This window comes from Sarcophilus harrisii, chromosome 2 (genome assembly GCF_902635505.1).
Source record: "Sarcophilus harrisii chromosome 2, mSarHar1.11, whole genome shotgun sequence".
In the NCBI taxonomy this organism is placed as follows: Eukaryota; Metazoa; Chordata; class Mammalia; order Dasyuromorphia; family Dasyuridae; genus Sarcophilus; species Sarcophilus harrisii.
Window position 1 is genome coordinate 652,801,897 of NC_045427.1, and position 18,519 is coordinate 652,820,415.

At 43.9% G+C, this 18,519-nt stretch overlaps 1 protein-coding gene across 2 annotated transcripts; it reads right to left on the minus strand.

Annotated features, from left to right (window-relative positions):
* Window positions 1-305: 305 nt before the first annotated feature.
* EEF1AKMT2 (EEF1A lysine methyltransferase 2) lies at window positions 306-15,940 on the minus strand. Of its 2 annotated transcripts, XM_031956999.1 has the most exons (6): window positions 15,788-15,940; window positions 15,009-15,074; window positions 9,513-9,627; window positions 7,834-7,941; window positions 5,668-5,884; window positions 306-706 (listed from the first exon to the last, which is right to left on the minus strand). In XM_031956999.1, exons 1-6 carry the CDS (start codon window positions 15,916-15,918, stop codon window positions 612-614), a joined length of 732 nt encoding a protein of 243 aa, XP_031812859.1. In that variant the 5' UTR covers window positions 15,919-15,940; the 3' UTR covers window positions 306-611. The 2 variants fall into 2 exon arrangements, with proteins under 2 accessions (XP_031812859.1, XP_031812860.1); XM_031957000.1 differs by lacking the exons at window positions 15,009-15,074; window positions 15,788-15,940 and having other exon boundaries at window positions 9,509-9,565.
* Between the last annotated feature and the right edge of the window lie 2,579 nt (window positions 15,941-18,519).

Consider the following 18,519-nt stretch of genomic DNA (forward strand, 5'->3'; position numbering starts at 1 on the left):
GACCTCTCTGAGACTCATGGGCAGGTGAAATGCTTCTGTTTGTACTGAGCACTTTGTAAATCTTGAGAGCTGTTTAAATGGGAACTATCATTGAGCTGCCCATTTATACACTAGACATGACCGAAAGGTAGTTTACTGTATAAAACAAACCTAAACTAAAATTAAATGGCAATCTTTACTAGCTATAACTCCAAAACAGTCTAATAAAAAAACAAAAATCTTTGGAAAAAAAAAATTGAACCTAAAATGAAGTTTTGGTCAAGCCACAGTAAATAGTGTACAACAAATCACACCAAGACACACAATTAAAATGACAGAATTACTCTTCTACTTTCATATTTTAAATTATTCCACGATTACAGAGATGTTTTAAGCAAAGAAAATATGTCCATTTCAAATATAAAATATATTTAAAATAATTCTCTGCCGGTCTCTCCAAACCAGCCCCTTGCAGGTCCCGGTGTCTTACTGCCCCGCTGTAAATATTTGGTACGTACAGCCTCTCTTGCCACATCCTTAGGAATGATTTGCCCACACATCTACCTCAGTCAGAATGAATCCAACATTTAGACTTTTTCAAAATGAATACCGGATTTGTCCAGGGAAAGGTCTCACTTTTTTTGGAAAACCAATGCTGTTACGCTGTTTCCAGATCTCCCTCCAAAGGTAAACGTAGGTGTTGGCAGCTCTTCCAGAATTTCAAATCCTGCAGGACAGAATAAAAGTGCTTCTGTTAGGAATGACTCTTGTCTTGGCAAAGGGGCGTCACGTCAGCACTTCATCGACCTATTCTTTACAAGGCAAGGTGATTCTGCCCGGGAGGCTGCTAGTGAGCCTTTGCCATACAATCTCCAGGGGCCACCATGCCCAGTCCTCCAAAACTGTGAGGTGGTCAGAGCAAACAGAGGGCAGAGAGTCAGCGCCTGGATCATCCGTCATGGTTCTCACGTTTGCCCATCTCCAGCCCCCTCCATTCTAGTGTAACCCAACTCACTTGATCTTTTCCCACAATTTGAAACACAGAAGGAAAAACAGATTAGAAAACATGCATCATTCGGCAGAAATGAAATTTAAATCAGAAAGGATGGGGTCCAAAAGGGCTGAGGAAAGGCTGGAGCATGGCTTATTTCCTGCCACATTCTGGGATTTTTTTTTCCTCCACCTTCTCCAAGCCAAGCAGCAAACTCATTAATACCATAAAAAAAAGGTACATAAGGACTGCATCTTCAAGGGGATATAGAGGAGTGACCTCTATGTGCATGACTGGACCTGAAGAAATAACAAAAAGCCCTAGAGAATCAACTAAAAAACTATTCAAAGTAATCTCTAACTTTAGCAAAGTTGCAGGATACAAAATAAATCCACATAAATCATCAGCACTTTTATACATCACCAACAAAATCCAACAGCAAGAGATACAAAGAGAAATTCCATTCAAAATAACTGTCCAAAGGATAAAATATTTGGGAATCCATCTGCTAAGGTAAAGTCAGGAACTTTATGAGCAAAATTACAAAGCACTTTCCACAAAAATAAAGTCAGATCTAAATAACTGGAAAAATATCAAATGTTCTTGGATAGGGCAAGCAAATATAATAAAGATGAGCATACTACCTACATTAATCTATTTAATTTAGTGCTATGCTAATCAGACTCCCAAAAAATATTTTAATGACCTAGAAAAAATAACAAAATTCGTTTAGAAGAGCAAAAGGTCAACAATTTCAAAGGAATTAATGAAGAGAAAAGCAAATGAAGGTGGCCTAGCTGTATCTGATCTAAAACTATATTATAAAGCAGCAGTCACCAAAACCATTTGGTGTACCGGCTAAGAAGTAGAGGAGTTGATCAGTGGAACAGGTTAGGTTCACAGAACAAAAGAGTCAATGACTATAACAATCTAGTATTTGATAAATCCAAAGGCCCCACCTTTTGGCATAAGAATTCACTGTCTGACAAAAACTGATGGGAAAATTGGAAACTAGTGTGGCAGAAACTAGGCATTGACCTACTCCTAACACCATATACCAAGATAAGGTCAAAATGGGTTCATGAGCTAGACATAAAGAATGAGATTATAAACAAATTAGAAGAACATAGGTTAGTTTACCTCTCAGATCTGTGGAGGAGGAAGGAATTTGTGACCAAAGAAGAACTGAAGATCATTATTGATCATAAAATGAATAATTCTGATTATATTAAGTTAAAAAGTTTTAGTACAAACAAAACTAATGCAAACTAGAAGGGAAACAATAAACTAGGAAAACATTTTTACATTCAAGGGTTCTAATATAGGCCTCATTTCTAAACTATATAGAGAATTGACTCAAATTAACAAGAATTAAAGCCATTTTCCAATTGATAAATGGTTTTCAGATGAAGAAATTGAAAGTATTTGTAGTCAATGAAAAGAGTGTTCCAAATCACTATTGATCAGAGAAATGCAAATTAAGACAACTCTGAGATACCACTACACACCTGTTAAGACTGGCTAAAATGACAGGAAAAGATGTGAAGAATGTTGGAGGGGATGCGGGAAAACTGGGACACTGATGCATTGTTGGTGGAATTGTGAACAGATCCAGCCATTCTGGAGAGTGATTTGGAACTTTGCTCAAAAAGTTATCAAACTATGCCTACCCTTTGACCCAGCAGTGCTTCTACTGGGCTTATATCCCAAAGAGAGCACAAAGGAGGGAAAGGGACCCACATGTGCAAAATTGTTTATGGCAGCCCTGTTTGTTGTGGCAAGGAACTGGAAACTGAGTAGATGCCCATCAACTGGAGAATGGCTGAATAAATTGTGGTATATGAATGTGATGGAATATTATTGTTCTGTAAGAAACAAACAGCAGGATGATTTCAGAGAAACCAGAAGAGACTTACAGGAACTGATGCTGAGTGAAATGAGCAGAACCAGGAGATCATTGTACATGGCAACAACAATACTATATGAGGATCAATTCTGATGGACGTGGATATCTTCAGCAATGCAAGGATTCAAACCAGTTCCGATTGTTAAGTGATGAAGAGAGCCACTTGCACCCAGAGAGAGACTGTGGGAACTGAGTATGGACCACAACACAGCATTCTCTCTCTGCTGTTATTTACTTGCATTTTGTTTTCTTTCTCATTTTTTTCCTTCCTTCTTGATCCAATTTTTCTTGTGCAACAAGATAACTGTATAAATTTGTATACATATATTGGATTTGACAGGTATTTTAACATATTTAACATATTGCACCACTGCCAGCTAGGGGAGGGGGTGAGGGGGAAGGAGAGGAAAATTTGGAACAAAAGGTTATGCAAGGGTCAATGTTGAAAAATTACCCATGCATAGGTTTTGTAAATGAAAAGCTTTAATTAAAAAAAAAAAAAAATCTGACTGACAAAGAAATAAAATAAAATAAAAATGACAAAAAGGATGATTTTGGAGAAGTCTGAGAAAACCCGATGCAAAGCGAGGTGAGCAAAACCAGGGGAAAATGTCGCAATTATGACAACACTGCAAGCCTTAAGGACGCTGATCATCTCCTTGGTTATGCACGTGCATGAACAAAGCCCACGTGTGCACACACACCCACTGGTAGCCAGGCACAAGGGATTGTTATGAAGAATCACTTCAGGCAAAAGGGCTTCAGACCTTCTGCCCTGAAAAGCTAAGAGGCTTCAGGATGAAGATGATGAGAGATGAGAGTCTGCCATTCCAGCACTGCAAAGCCCCCTCCCCCTGAGCTACGCCAATGACAGGAGCCCATCCTGCTAGGAGGCTCAAGGGCCGAAGGAGCCAGCATTCCAGGCAGGCGCCCACAAGGTGCCAGGCGCAGTGCCGCTGAGCAGTCAAATGCAAACCAGGCGTTTCAGAGAGGCCTCAAACCCTGGAAGCAAGAGAAGGGATTCCTAGAGATGGGGGCGTCTAGAAAGCACACCAAGCACGGGGGCCTTGAAAGGAGGCTGAGGGACCCTGGGAAGGGGATCACTCAAGACAAGGAGACCAAACAGACTGTTCCAGGAGGCTGGGCCAGGGGAGAATGGAGGCCTGAGCCAAGTGCTGGTGGGTGAGCAGAGGAAAGGAAAACGGGGAAAACAAACAAAAACAAAAACAGGGAAGAGACACCAATCAGTGGGTCAACTAATGATAACAGAGCTGATCATAATAACAGCTAACATTTGTAGAGTATCTACCATGTGCCAGACACCAACCCCAGCTAGTTTTTGATCCTAATAACCCTGTGACACTGATGCTATTCTTGTCCCCATGCTACAGATAAGGACACTGAGGCAAATAGAGGTTTAATTGACCCACTCAGGATCACACAGTCAGAGCTTCCTGAATCCAGGCCCTTATTAAGTACCTACTGCATGCCAGGCTGGGCTAAGCCTGTGATGAGAAATAGACATAGAAAAGTGACATGAGAAAAATCTCCCATTTCCTTCTAAATGGACAATCTGGGCAGTGTTAAATGAGTCCTATTGCTGTATAAATACCGAGAACCAAGTAAGAACCCAGACTCCTGACTGGCAGCTGGTAAAATCTCCCCAGCCTAACAACTCCATGACATCTAGGGGGACAGTGGAGGTTTGTAGCACAAAACATTCCCATATTCATTTTCTCCTCTGACCAAGGCAGATTACAGAGCCAAGCACAGGGAGGCTGAATGCTTCAAGTGCTTCAAGCTTCCTGAGAGAATTTCCAAACTCCCCTCTGACTGTTGAGGGCCGCCCCCCTGTCCCAGACACCAGAGCTCCTCCTGACAGTCCTGCGGCCTGCCTCCACTCCTCCCTCTTTTGCCCTCAGTCTTAACGGGCTGCCAACACTTGCCAGCTCCATCTTCTCTCCTTCAGCATTGCTCCCAACAGACCCTCCTCACCTCACACCATGCATGACTGCAGGTCTGTTGGGGGTCTACCTGCCCCTAGACTCTCCCCACTCCAATCCATTCTCCTTTGACAAAAAAAATCTTCCTGAAGTCCAAGCCTGAGCTCCCCATTCAGTCAACTTTAATGGCTCCCTAACACCTCTCCTCTCAATCTCCTGTTTGACTTTCAGAGCCCTTCCTGACAGGGCCATCCCCATCTTCCAATCTTTTTACTCCTTACTCTTCTTCACAAACTCTGAGATCCAGTGACGTTGGTCTCTTCTCTGCTCCTCCCACAAGACACTTCCTCCCCCAACTCCAAACATTTATCCTGGACCTCCTCCAGGCCTCTAATTCTTTCCTCTCTCACCCCCACTTCCTGTCTTCTTTCAAGTCTGAGACAAAATCTCAGCTTTTATAAGAAACCTTTCTTGATCTTCCTCAATTCTACTGCCTTTCCTTGAGATCATATCCAACTTATCCTCTGTCTCTTACACCACCTTTATTTGTACCATCACTTAGCACAGTGCTTGGCACATAGGAGATACCTAATAAATGGGTGGATAATTATTTGACCTTAACATTTACAAAGAAGGCCACGGCCGTCCCCTGCTTAAGTCTTTGTGCTTCAGGTTAAAATGCCATCCTGTGACTAAGGCTGTTTAATGGATCGGGTCACAGACCAACATTGTTAGCCCAGAACCACACTGCACAACAATGGGACATTTATAAGCTATCAGCAAAGAAACCACTTCCATGATATTAACCTTAGCACGACCACATTTAAAATTGCATATGGACCATTTACCTTCACTGAACTCATTGAGCAGCTCATCCTTGGTCCAGTTACAAGACGTTATGAGAAAGAACCCTTTATCTTGCAATGCCCTGAAGAGCGATTTCACATACTGCTTCCTCTTCTCAAGTGCACCATCAGGATTCAGGCTGATGGCATCGAAGGTTCCTTTGTCAATACAAATATGAAATCCAGATAGTTTGGGGGAAGGATTCAAAAAGTCTTCCACCTAAATTAAAAATAGATATTTGTGTACTAAATTAGCTCAAATCTTTCTTGGACTTAGAGAAACCAACCACATAGAATACTATGGAAATAATGATCAGTTAATCCTCATTACGTTTTATTTTTATAAAACACTTTGTTTTATAATGCTAAATGCTAAAGACTTCTTTCAAATACTAAACAGCTTTTAAAAGACTGGATTAGCTACCACTAGCCAGACAACTAAAGAAGATTCATGTTGTTTCCACTGAATTGTAAACCTCCGCCAATTTGAGAAGATACAACCAGAAAAATTCAAGTCAGCAGTTCTGACAGTAAAGTAAATTATGTGGAGACCACAAGCCTAGACACTAAAAGCTGGCTGTGCTTAAATAAGCAGGCTTACTTTTCAAAATGAAAAATAACATGATTGTTTATGACCTTGGGTAAGTCACTTGACCCCAACTGCCTCAGCAAAAAAAAAAAGAAAAGAAATCAAAAGAAAAATAATATGATTAAACCATAAAACAGAAGCCTAAGGCTAAAATTCCCAAGTTCCAATTTTGGTTCATAAAGCAACAGTAGATATGGGAAAACAAAAACTCCCTTGGTTTCCTTTAACCAATTATATCAATAGTTACTGCTTACAAGGTTTAAAGAAGTAAATGAATAAATGTAAACTATAAGTAATGAAAATACATTAACAGCATTTTGTTTTTTAGAATTCAAGCTAAGAAACACATTTCTCATTCATTTTGAGGGTACTTTATTAATCTATATTAAGAACATTTGCTTTTAGCATAAGAGGACATCCAAGGTTCCAACCAGATGTCAACTTTAATCTAGGACTCAATGAAATGGGCTCTAATAATAGCTCTGCTCTTCATTGCTTCTGGTGCACTTACTTGTCCCGAGTCTCATTTCCCTCCTCTCTGAGCCTCTAGCTACAAATCCTACAGTCCTAAGTAGATTCTACTACTGGTGTAGATAATAAAAATAATGTTCTAAAGTAGATCTAAAGGTTGTTGATTACACTTTGCAACAAGAAAATTCCATTCTTTATATAAAATGGATAAAGTAATCCTGCGTTGATAAATACATCCTTTAAAATTGGCTTTAGAATGTGTAACTGCAATCACATTTGAAAATAATGTACTTGCTTTTTTGGTAGCAAAAGAGCTACAAATAAAGTGGTCCAAATGTGATCCAGATCATCTGGGGAATGAATTAATAAGTTTTGTATATGAATAAAAGAGAATACTTCTGTGCAATTAAAAAAAGATGATTGAAGAATTTGAAAAAACACAGAAAAGATTTCTATGAACTGATGCAGCAATGTGTGCAAAACCAGGAAAACGATGTATAAAATGACAATTAAAAAAGCACAAAAAGGCAGTTAAGTTCAGAATTGACTCAATCCTGCGTCTGCTCAGATATGGGCTTTGTGTCGGTGGGTTTGACCCATTAGGTTACCAGGGCACATGCAATGATTTGAGGGAAGGAAATAGACATATCAGGAAATGACTGGGACAAAAACAAAAAGTTACTAATAAATCTTTTTTTTAGGAATGTATCCAGAAATCTGGCAACTTAGAATACTTGAAACAAAATCGCTAACTAACAAGGAAAGAAATGATCAAGAAAGAATAGTAAAGATACTCAGCTTCCCTGGCCAGAGGCAGAAAAATCATGTCAAAGGCCTCAAGATTCCATGAAGTTTATTCTGTAAGTCTCTGATTTTGTCCCTTTCAGCTTTGCCGCCTGAACTAGATATAATTTACTTATACTTTTTCCAAAAGGACACTTTCCTCCAAATTTGATTCTTGCTGTAATGTGCACATTCATTTCAAGTCACAGCATTTGTTACTGATTCTGAAACAGCAACATGTACATTAAAAAAAAAAATACATTATATGAAAAAAGGGACTGATGAATATATAAATGACTTCCTTAAAAAAGTAATGATAAAATTACCTGTAACTTAATGTTAGATAAACCTTCCTTTTCTATTATTCTTCCAGAAAGTTGTATTGCCAAAGGAGAGTAATCAATTCCAGTAATATCAGAGTATCCCAATTTTGCCTAAAGATAAAGAAAAATGAACAATTTATTCTGTATAATACATATTATTTAGCCTAAATACTCTATATTCTTTTAGTGATTTTTTTTTCTTTTAGAAAACAGAGCCATCAAGTACCATGAATCTACTGGATATTACAGTATTAAAATAGTTTGAATAGAAAACAAAAATTTAAGTCTGAATATCATAACAATTCATTCCCTTTAACATTATTTGGTTTCTTCTTTTAAAAGAAATTATATTCTCTCAAACACTCTAAAATAATGAGAAAAGGTATTTTCTCATAAAATCAGCAGCTTCAGATTCTAATACTGATATTCATCTTTCCACAATCAAAAATATGTCACAAAACTGACTCCACGAAACGATCTGAACAAATTCAAATGAAGCTTCATAAGTAACTAACAAACCGGTAAGCTGGGCAGGACAATGTTTTTAGAGCCTTTGACAGATGCAGTCTCTTACCCATGGCTCCAAGCAGCTTTAGCACACACAGTGGCCACAGCCCAGTAAACTATCCTCAACCAGGTTCAGGAGAACTGACAGGCCTCAAACCCATCGGTGAATTAGTGGGGCCTTCGCCACATTTACCACAAACATGGAAAGATTTTCCCAAGGAATGGGCCACAAAGGGGGCTGAAGCAGGTGCTTGGTCAGACATCAAAGCCGCCAAGGTCGGACGCTGCATCCAGGAACACCGCCAGTCATCTTGATGACCTCTGACCTGCCACTGGGCTTCCATGATTCTGGAGGAGAGAGTGAGGCTGACGACTCTGTGCAATTCTGCTTCACTTTAATCTAATTCATGAGCAAGGCAGGACGTCACCTCCCCACGTCACTGGTCCTCAACAACAAAGGTCCAAGACAGTGGCCAGGAGGTGAGTGGGATGCCCCAGGGCTGGGGGCTGACAAGCCGGCAGTGCCATCTCTAAGCAGTCCTATCTCAGAAACAAAGCAGACCCCTGGAGAGGAGTCCTCTCCAGGCCAGCTGCCTCTCCAATCCTTGAGCAGCCGGTCTAAATCAGAGGCTCTTAACCTACTTCTCAAGCAGACTCCTTCCATGATAATTTCTTTGCAGTTTTTATGAGATCTTAGGGAAGCACCACCCACCGTCCTAGAGGGCACTGCTCAAATTAGGGACATGTCAGATGGTCTGGCTCCTTTAAGGAGACAAAAACCAGATACCAGGAAATGGGACAAAAGGAGAGTGTTTTCTTCAGCCCTAAACTTCAACCAGCCTCTCCATGGGTCACTCAGCTGTTATAATAGATGTGGCAGCAGCTTTCTGCTTAAAAAAAAAAAAATGGCACTTTCTCCACCTTGCCACTGGGTTCCTTCTCCTGAAGGACTCCTCCTGGGTGACCTGAGGCCAGCTAAAGTCTCAGTTACACCCAGTTTAAATATGTATCTGTAAAGAAAAAAAAAGGTAGGCTCCTGACACTGATGAGATGAGTGAACAATGAAGTTTAATAAAAGCAAGATGGTGCTGCATTAGACACAGATGTTAATATTCCAGTTCTCTTAAAGACCATTTAAAGGTTTCACTATTACAAAGACATAAAAAACTACCAACCAGTTCAACCAGAAACATCCCATTTCCAGTTCCAATGTCAAGCACTGAAGCATCCAATGGGATCTTGCATTTTTCCATCCATTTGATTAATCGATTCATACTTTCTTCTCCAAACCTTTCAAAAAAGATTCAAGTAATAAAAATCAAGAGGACCTGTAACAATGGTAACTACATTTTACCTAATGGGCTTAAAAACACATTTACAATTAGGATTTCTTTTTATTCAAACTGTTGGCATAACCATTACAACTCAAACTTTGCTCTCTTTATGATGTGAGAGCATGCACTCTGAAGGATAAGAGGGGGGACTAGGCAGACTCTATAATTACAACAATTAGTGTTTTCTAGGTCACTGATATTTTTACAATTTGGGAGTTGATTCGCATTGAAGAATGAATAACTACCAGATGGCAATAATTTAAAATCACTCAAGACAAAGTCAAACCTGAGATTTTAAAACAAATCACAAAGTCCATTACTCTTTCAGAACCCCCAAGGACTTCAAAAAACTATCATTATTGTAAGTAATAATTAAGAGATTAGAGAAGCACAAAGTTAGAAGGGACTTTGGAGACCATATGGCCTAACCCACACCTAACATCACTGTAAAGACAAACAACTTTTAAAGACTTAGGAACTCTGATCACAATTCCCAACCACAATTCTAAAGGTCTCATCATGAAGCCTGCTGCCCACCTACTAAGATAAAGAGGTTGATTCTAAAGAGTGCAGATTGACACATATTTGGGAGGAGGGATATCCAAGGAGGTGATTGGTTTCCTTGACATATGTGAGAGAGAGAGAGAGAGAGAGAGAGAGAGAGAGAGAGAGAGAGAGTGAGTGAGTGTGTCTGTGTGTGAGAGAGAGACAGAAACCAGAGAGACAGAGACAGAGAACAGAGACAGGAAGAGAGAGAGAAAAAGAAAGAGACAGAGACAGAGAACCACAGAGACAGAAACAGAGAAAGAGAAACAATGGAAGTTTTATTTTTCTTCTCAATGGGGAAGATAGGAAGAAGAAAAGGCAGATTTTTGTTGATTGAACAAATAAAATTTACTATCAATAAAGGGAAAGGTTGAGGGCTAGAATTATATGTCAAGTGAGAATGTCAATTCAATTTAAAAACCTTAGAGTCTTAGTGTTAATTCATGTTATTATGATCCAGCTAAAACTTACATGGCTGGATGGCTCTAGTTAATGTTAATATTGAAGACAATGGGCTAATTAAGACAATATTACATGGGAAAAGACAAGCCCACAAAGGTGATCCTCTAGTCTTCATCAATACACCCCCCAGCTCTCCCACCCCCCACTACACTCCAGATCCACCAGGACTTGTCTGAATCTGCTGCTCTGATTTCTCTGACGCTTTTCACTTTGCCCTCTGAGGCCAAAAGCAACAAACTGAATCCTTCCTATACTCTGAGAGAGCCATCATGTGTACACTAAATCTTTTTTCTTCAGGCAAATTCCCTTAGGCATGATCTGGAGACTTTTCATCACACAGCTCCCCATCTCTGGGCACATCCCAGATAATCCACATCTCACACAATAAGCTCTCTGAGTCCCACTCTTGTACTTGTAAGCTGAGAATCCAGCTAACACCATTCCAGGCACCACAGAAATGTTTTTGATTGAGTTTTGCTATATGGGCCAGATGAAGCTCAGAACTGAACCTAAGAGTCCATATGTGGGCTCAACTGTACAGTGGGCCTATCAGCTTCCTAATCCAAATCTCACTGTCAGATATTTTTCTGATGAATTATCACCTATGTTTGTCCCATATGGCACTTGAGAAGGTATCTTTAGAACCAGAGGGCAAGATTTTACAATAATTCCCAGTGGGTCTCAATTGATTGTTTAAGGCTCTGCATTCTAGCCTACGAAGATATTTTTGGCTATTGACTGTCATCCAAAGCATCAGATATCCTTCACAGCTTTGTGTCAGCTGCCAATGTGTTAAGAACATCATTCCATCACTGCCAGGGAGTCTTCACCTGGGGTCTCATCTTGTTTTTTTAAAAAAAAATATTTTTACAAATGTTATTTGATATAACTATCTTCTAATATTATGTATTTTATTTTGTGAGCTGAAAACCATTATTCTGGGAGGGAATCCACAGTCTTCCCAAGACAGCCCGGGAGGGGTCCACAATACTAAAAAGGTGAAGAACTCCTGACTATGCCTTTATCCAAGAAAACTGATAAAAAGTGATAAAAATGTTTAACAGCACCAAAGACAGATAGATCCTTAAGGCACTGCATGAGGGACCTTCACAAAGTGACAGTGAATCCAATAATGCTTCCTCTTTGGGTTCAATCTATTTGTTCTAAATCTATTTAAATTGGCCACTGAAATAGTTATCAAAACATTGTCAACAAGAAAGTTCCTGGACTCCAGGTTAAGAACTTCTGATTTAAATGAACCATCTGACCCATACCTCTCTAAACTCATCCACAAAAAGCAGGCATTATGTTAGCAAATGTTTTGCTGTATTCTAGGCAAACTATATATCTAGTATTCCCCTACTCAACTAGGCTAAGAATCACCAGGGAAATAAGGTTAGTTTGGAAAGGCCTTCTTGTATTTGGTTTTCTCATTTGGTGACAAGTGTACCCACATGAGCAGAACTAGTAGAACAGCTTATACAGTAACAGCAACACTGTGCAAGGATCAACTCTGACAGGCTTAGCTCTTTTCAGCAAGACAATGACCCAAGACAGTTTCAAAAGACTCATGATAGAAAATGCCATCCACATCCAGAGAAAAATCTATGGAGTCTGAACATAGATTGAAGTATACTACTATTTTCACATTTTAACATTTTTTTTTTCCTTTCTCATGGTTTTTCCCTTTTGTTCTGATTCTACTTTCACAACAGGACTAATATAGAAATATATTTAATATGATTTTACATGTATAACCTATATCAGATTGCTTGCCATCTTAGGAAGAGGGGAGAGGAAAGGGAGGGAGGAAAGGAGAAAAAATGGAAATCAAACTCTTATAAAAGTAAAATTTGAAGACTACTTTTACGTGTAATTGGAAAAAAATAAAATACTATTAAGTGGGGAATAAAACCAAAACAAAACACTAAGTATACATATGGCATAGTCAGCTGGTCTTAGTAAGGAAAGCCAATTCCTTTTGCCCCTTATTCCATCCAGGAATGCCAATTCTCCTGGGACATGCCTTTCTAACTGTACACTTTGGGGTCACTTTCACTGATCTCCACTCTGGAATTTCTAGGTTTCAATTGGTCATAAGGCAAGGCATTCTTTTTCACTCTCTCTTCCGGAGCCTTGTTTTAAAATCTTTTGGCCTTTGATTGCTTACAGCCTTGTTTCTGGGATGATCCCTTAGCAGATGCCCTGGGCTTTCAGGTTGTTTATAGAACAACCAAGACATAGCTTACATGGGATGAAACCCATTCAGGAATATGTGAAGAATATTGCCAAAAAAGCAAAAACTTGACAGATACAGGTCACTCACAAATTCTACTGGCAAGAATTTCTCCCAACTAGGGAATTTTGCCTTGGTAGTGACATCACAGGGAAGTGACTCAGGGCCGATGAAGGGTCAGTTTGAGGCCTTAATCAGCTATCCCAGTACAGGATGGGAGCCTTCATCAGGGTCTACTGATCGTGTGAAGAGTCCAGCTAGCTTTCTCTGGCCAACACTTCCTTTCAAAGACATTTGCTGAATACCCCTTCCAGCTTTTGCCAAGAATCCATATCAAACTCACTGGCATAATAATAAGCAGATTTCATTTTTTTCTTTTTGCAATCAAGACCTGGACCTTGTCCAGTTTGGTATCACGTTTCCCATTCTCCATCATCTTCTAAAGATCTGGGTGGGACATAGGCTCTACAGCCACGCCATTGGTCCCCTCCCTACTGTCAGTCCCTACCTTGGGCATCTCTGGTAACCATTTTTCTTCCGTCCTTTCCAACTGAACAATCATTCTTCTTGGCAAACAAAACAGAAGCAATGTGAGTTGGCTAATTCTACTTTTCTATCTTCTTTTCAGCATTTATTACCAATCTCAATCTTCTTTCTTCTCTCCAAAAAACACTTTATCCTGCCTTTAGCATTCCTTGCTAGCAAAGGCAGCTCATTCTGAGCTTGAGCCCCACTGAGAAGCCTTCTTACAGGACTGTTCCTGCATTACTTGTCCGGCCTTTAAGTGCTATAAATAGTTCCTTAAAATCTCAGTTGGCCGCAGAGTTTCCTATGCAACCACATCATTTTCATTGAAGTATTTTTCTTCCTTTCTTAACCGCCTGTCTACACCTTCAAATTTTCTAAAAAGTTCCTATTCTTCAAGTCAGGTTTCTGCAATAGAATTTTACTTCAGAAGATCCAAGTGACTATTTTCCAGACCTTCCTAAAATCTACATTCCCCGTCGGGCTACGCCCATTTGCCCTTACTTTCTTCCTACCAAATTTTAAGATGAAGTACTTAGTCATTTCCCCAATAAATGGACCTCAATTCTATTCTGGCAATCAGCACTTCCTTGGTGGAAAGAAATCCAGGTGGAAAACTCGACAGTTCCCTTTATTACTTCCTCTTCTTCTTGAAGGATTTAATTATTATCAAGCTGAGTGGAGAAATAATGAGGTATTCCTCTTTTCCGAGGCCCAAGGGAGCTCACTTCCCTCATGATACCGTAATTCTCCAAGGCCTCCTGACACCGAGGTGGTCTGTAGTCTGTGCCAGTCCCAAAGCCTGTCTCTGACTCTCTAGTTAGTAATCACACACACACACTCACACACATACACACACACACACTCACATACTCACACATACACACAAACACACTCACATACTCACACATACACACACACACACTCACATACTCACACATACACACACACACTCACATACTCACACATACACACTCACACACACACTAACTCACACACACTCACACACTCACACATACACACACTCACTTGCACACTCACACACACTCACACTCACACACTCCTGGATCTCTTCACAACTATACCCGGTAAAACGGGCCGCCATCACGACCCCCCACAGGACTGCGGCTGCCGCCTGCCCTGCACCCCCGGCGGGAGACGACAAACTCACTCCAGGGCACGCACTGGTCACGCGCATACTCTTCTTCTTAGGTTCAGTCCCGCCCAGGGGAGAGAGCCCAGGGGCCGAAGGCCGGCAGGGGCTGGGCTGTGGGGGCCTGTCGGAAGAGCCGGGGGGGGGGGGCGCGCGGGGAGGACTCCAAAGGCCCGCGCTGTCTGCGTGTGATCTGCCAGCCGCCCCCCCGCGCGGCCCCCACCGAGCCAGGCCCGGCCCCCAGGGGCTTTCCCCGCGGGTCACCGGGCGCGGGGGGGCTTCGGGGCGGGGCCTGGAAGGGCCGCAGCCTCACCGCTTCTCGCCCCCCAGCCCAGCGTTCTCCGGCAGGCGCCGCGGCTCCGTTTGCACTTTGAGACCAGATCACTGGAGATGTCTTAGAACCCCCCAGACTCACCATATTTCTCCCGAATCTCCGCACTCCCGGAAGGCCCGCAGCTCCCGCTCGTACACGGCGTCCCAACTGCACAGAGAGAGACACGTCGCACAGTGAAAACGCCCGCACCGTCCCTGAGCTGACAAGAAGCTGCGGGGCCGCTGAGGGGCGGGGGTCCCCGGGAGCCCCCCGCCCCCCCTCCCCCGCGGTGGCTGCGGGGCGGCCTTGCTGACCCACGCGCTGGGGACCGGGAGGGAGGGAAACCGGGGGCGGAGGGAGAAGGGGGGGGCTCGGAGAACGCCCCGGCCTCCCGCAGCGCCCTCCCACGCGAGGGGGTCCCTTCTGGGCCGGCTCTCCGAGGGTTCCAACGGACCCAGCCCCCGGGGGGCTCCGAGACGGAGGGATGCCCGCCGGGAAGCCGGGGGAGGGGGAGGGGGAGGAGGGACACGGGGGGGGGGGGGGGGGGGGGGGGGGGCGGGGGGGGGGGGGGGGAGGAGGAGGAACACCCAGGCCCCCGCGGCGGCTCGACCTCGGGGGCTCCGAGGCTTCAGCTTGCCCGGGGGCGACCCCAAGGGAGGGCCCAAAGGTGAGTGTGGGCAAGACCACTAGAGGCCCGCCGGAGGCTGCCCCGCCCCTCCCGCCCCGGGACGCCTCCCAGCCCGCCCTCAGACCTCTCAGAGAGAAGTGGGAGCGGGGGATAATCGGTAAAAAGAGAGGAGTGACTGGCGGGGAGGGGGCAAGGACGGGGTCTCTCTAGCCCGCCCCCCATCCCCGCAGCGGCCCCGGGGCGCCGCACTCACTGTTCTCGGGTCCCCAGGGCTGAGGGTGCGAAGCCTCCCTCTTCCTCCTCCTCTTCTTCCTTCTCTGCTTTTTCCTCCACTTCCATGGTTCCAAGTATGACAGTCCCGTGTCGGCAGCTGGGGGCCGCCATTGAGGGGGCGGGGCCGTCCGGGCCGCGCCTGCGCCCTAGAGTATTTGCGGTCTCTCTAGGCTGCTCCGAGCCGCTCTGGGCCCCGGGAGGCTTCCCTCTCTACTGCTCCGGCCTCGGGACGGTGACGTCAGCCCGAGGCTGTCTCTGTCTCTTTCCCCTTCCCCCCTCCCCCATCATCTTTAGTCGGGCATCCCCCCCCCGCTCCAGCTGGCCGGGGTTTCTGGGGCTCTCACCCCCCCGACCCCACCCGAAGCCCCCCGAGGGCAGCGGGGGCAGTGGGCCATTTGTCCCCCCCTCCTCCCCCCCCTCTCCGGGCCAGACGCTGCCATCTCCAGCCCAGCCGGGCGAGCTTCCCTCCTGGGCCCATCCTCCCCGGGAGCCTCAGGCTGGCTCGCCGCTCCCCCCTCCCCACTCACTCCCCTACACTGATCATCGTTTCCCATTAGAACTGGAGCTCCCTGCAGGCAGGTCCTCTATTAAAAAAAATCTCCAGCACTTTGGATGAATGCACTGCTCTTTGGGCAGAGAGAGCTGCGGATAAAGTGCAGGCCATGGAACGGGAAGATCTGAACACAAATCCAGCCTCGGGCACTTAGGAGCAGTTTTTTTGGATGCAGATGGTATTTTCTATCCAGTCTATTGGGATTGCTTTGGATCGAAGAACCAAATTTGTCATAGTTGATCATTGCACAGTCTTGATGTTCTGTGTGCAACATTTTCCTGGTTCTGCTCGTTTCCTCGGCATCAGTTCATGTAAATCTTTCCAGGCCTTTCGAAAATCAGCTTGTTCACCATTTTTTATAGAACAATAGTATTCCATTACTTTATTTGGCCATTGTCCGGCTGAGGGGCATCCACTCATTTTCCAGTTCTTTGCTACCACAAAAATTGCTGAGGGAGCTTACGTTCTAATGGGGGGAAGTGTCACTTGCAACACTTGGAAAGCTCCCTTGGCACAGCAGCAAATGATGACCAGAGTCCTCCTTCATAAGCCGGAGCTTCACCGGAGGATGGCCATCTATCAAGAAGTGCCAGAGAGGTCTATACACAGCGTCCAACCGTCCTTGATACTGTCACTCATAAGAGCTTGTAGGAAAAAATTACAGCAAAATCCAGTCTCCCAGAGAAATGCATCAGTATTATATGGCAATTTCATGAGAGCATGTCTGCCCAGGTTTGGATAATGGATGACACTCTTGTACTTTCCCAGGCATCAAGAGGGAAGCAGGGTTGTGTGATTGCTCTCATGCATTTTGTCTGTCTGTCTCTATCTATCCATTTATTTATTGCGAGGCAATTGGGGTTGTGACTTGCCCAGAGTCACATAGGTAGGAAGTATTAAATGTCTGGGGCCAGGGTTTGAACTTGGATCCTCCTGACTCCAGGGGTGGGGGTGGGGGGGTCCTCCATCCATTGCACCATCTAGCTGCTCTATTGCCATGCCGAATATTGTCAGATACTTTCAATGAGGACAAAAACAGCTTCAGGATCAGCTACCACACAAATGGTAAATTATATAACTTGAAAAGGCTACAAGCCTAAAGTGGAGCGAGAGTTGGTGTGTGATTTTTTTGTTTGTAGATGACTGTGCACTCAATGTAGCCTCTGCAGCTGAAATGCAACAAAATATGCATCAATTCTCTGCTGCTTAACCTAATTTTGGCCAGACACCAACCGGCACCATACCATGTATACATGGAACCACCGGTTACAGCAAATAGAGAAATTTTGAATGTTGTCATGAGTTCACTGACCTTGGCAGTATAACTTTCCAGGGACGGCCACGTGAGCAATGAAGTTGACACACACATAGCCGGAGCTAGTTCGGCCTTTGGGAGGCTCCAAAGGGAGATAAGAGGTATTAGGCTGCCTGAGGAGTTGGTCTACAGAGCCGTTGTGCTGATCTCACTGATGTACGTCTGCGAATCCTGTACATTGTACCAGCGCCAGGCCAGGAAACCAAATGGCTCCCATTCGAAGAGTCTTAGAGAGATTCTGAAGATCTCCTGGCAGGATGAGCTACCAGTCACTCGAGCCAACTGCCAAGCATTCCGACTCTACTGCAGAGAGTCCGACTCTGATGGGCCGGCCACATGGTTCAAATGCCACACATATTTCCCTTAAAGCCTTTTACAGAGAATTCACACAGGCAGGGGGCAGACACTGGCATGGTGGTGCTGCAAGGACACTCCCAAGGTTTCTCTGAAGAACCGGAATCCACTGTGAGACACGGGAGACACAGGCCCAGGACCACCCAGCATGACGTGCCCACTCTGAGTGACGTGAATGTAGTAGCTTAGAAGAGACAGGAGCCAATGTAGAGCCAGCTCCACTTCACATGTCCCCAACCTGTGACAGAGCCTTCTGAGCTCCTACCGCTTTGATTAGCGGACGCACTATACTTGATTCCAACATAGTGATGTCACTTTGGTCCTCTTCGGGGATAAAGGACAACCACTGATGTCATTCCTGCTGAAAAATCCCATCCATTTCTGATGTTGATGCCAAGGACTTGGTAGTAAGGGTTTCTTTTCCGGGTCTTCAGGAGCCGGCAATTTGACTTTGATTTCTGGAAGAATTCTAGGGTGGATCACTAAAGAG

Excerpts from the sequence above, each read along its gene's own strand:
- EEF1AKMT2 (XM_031956999.1), bottom strand. The coding sequence starts at position 15,918 with ATGGCGGCCCCCAGCTGCCGACACGGGACTGTCATACTTGGAACCATG. Across the intron at positions 15,075-15,787 it reads GCCCTGGGGACCCGAGAACA|TTGGGACGCCGTGTACGAGC; the intron begins GTGAGTGCGGCG and ends CTCTCTGTGCAG. Across the intron at positions 707-5,667 it reads GCTCAATGAGTTCAGTGAAG|GATTTGAAATTCTGGAAGAG; the intron begins GTAAATGGTCCA and ends TCTGTCCTGCAG.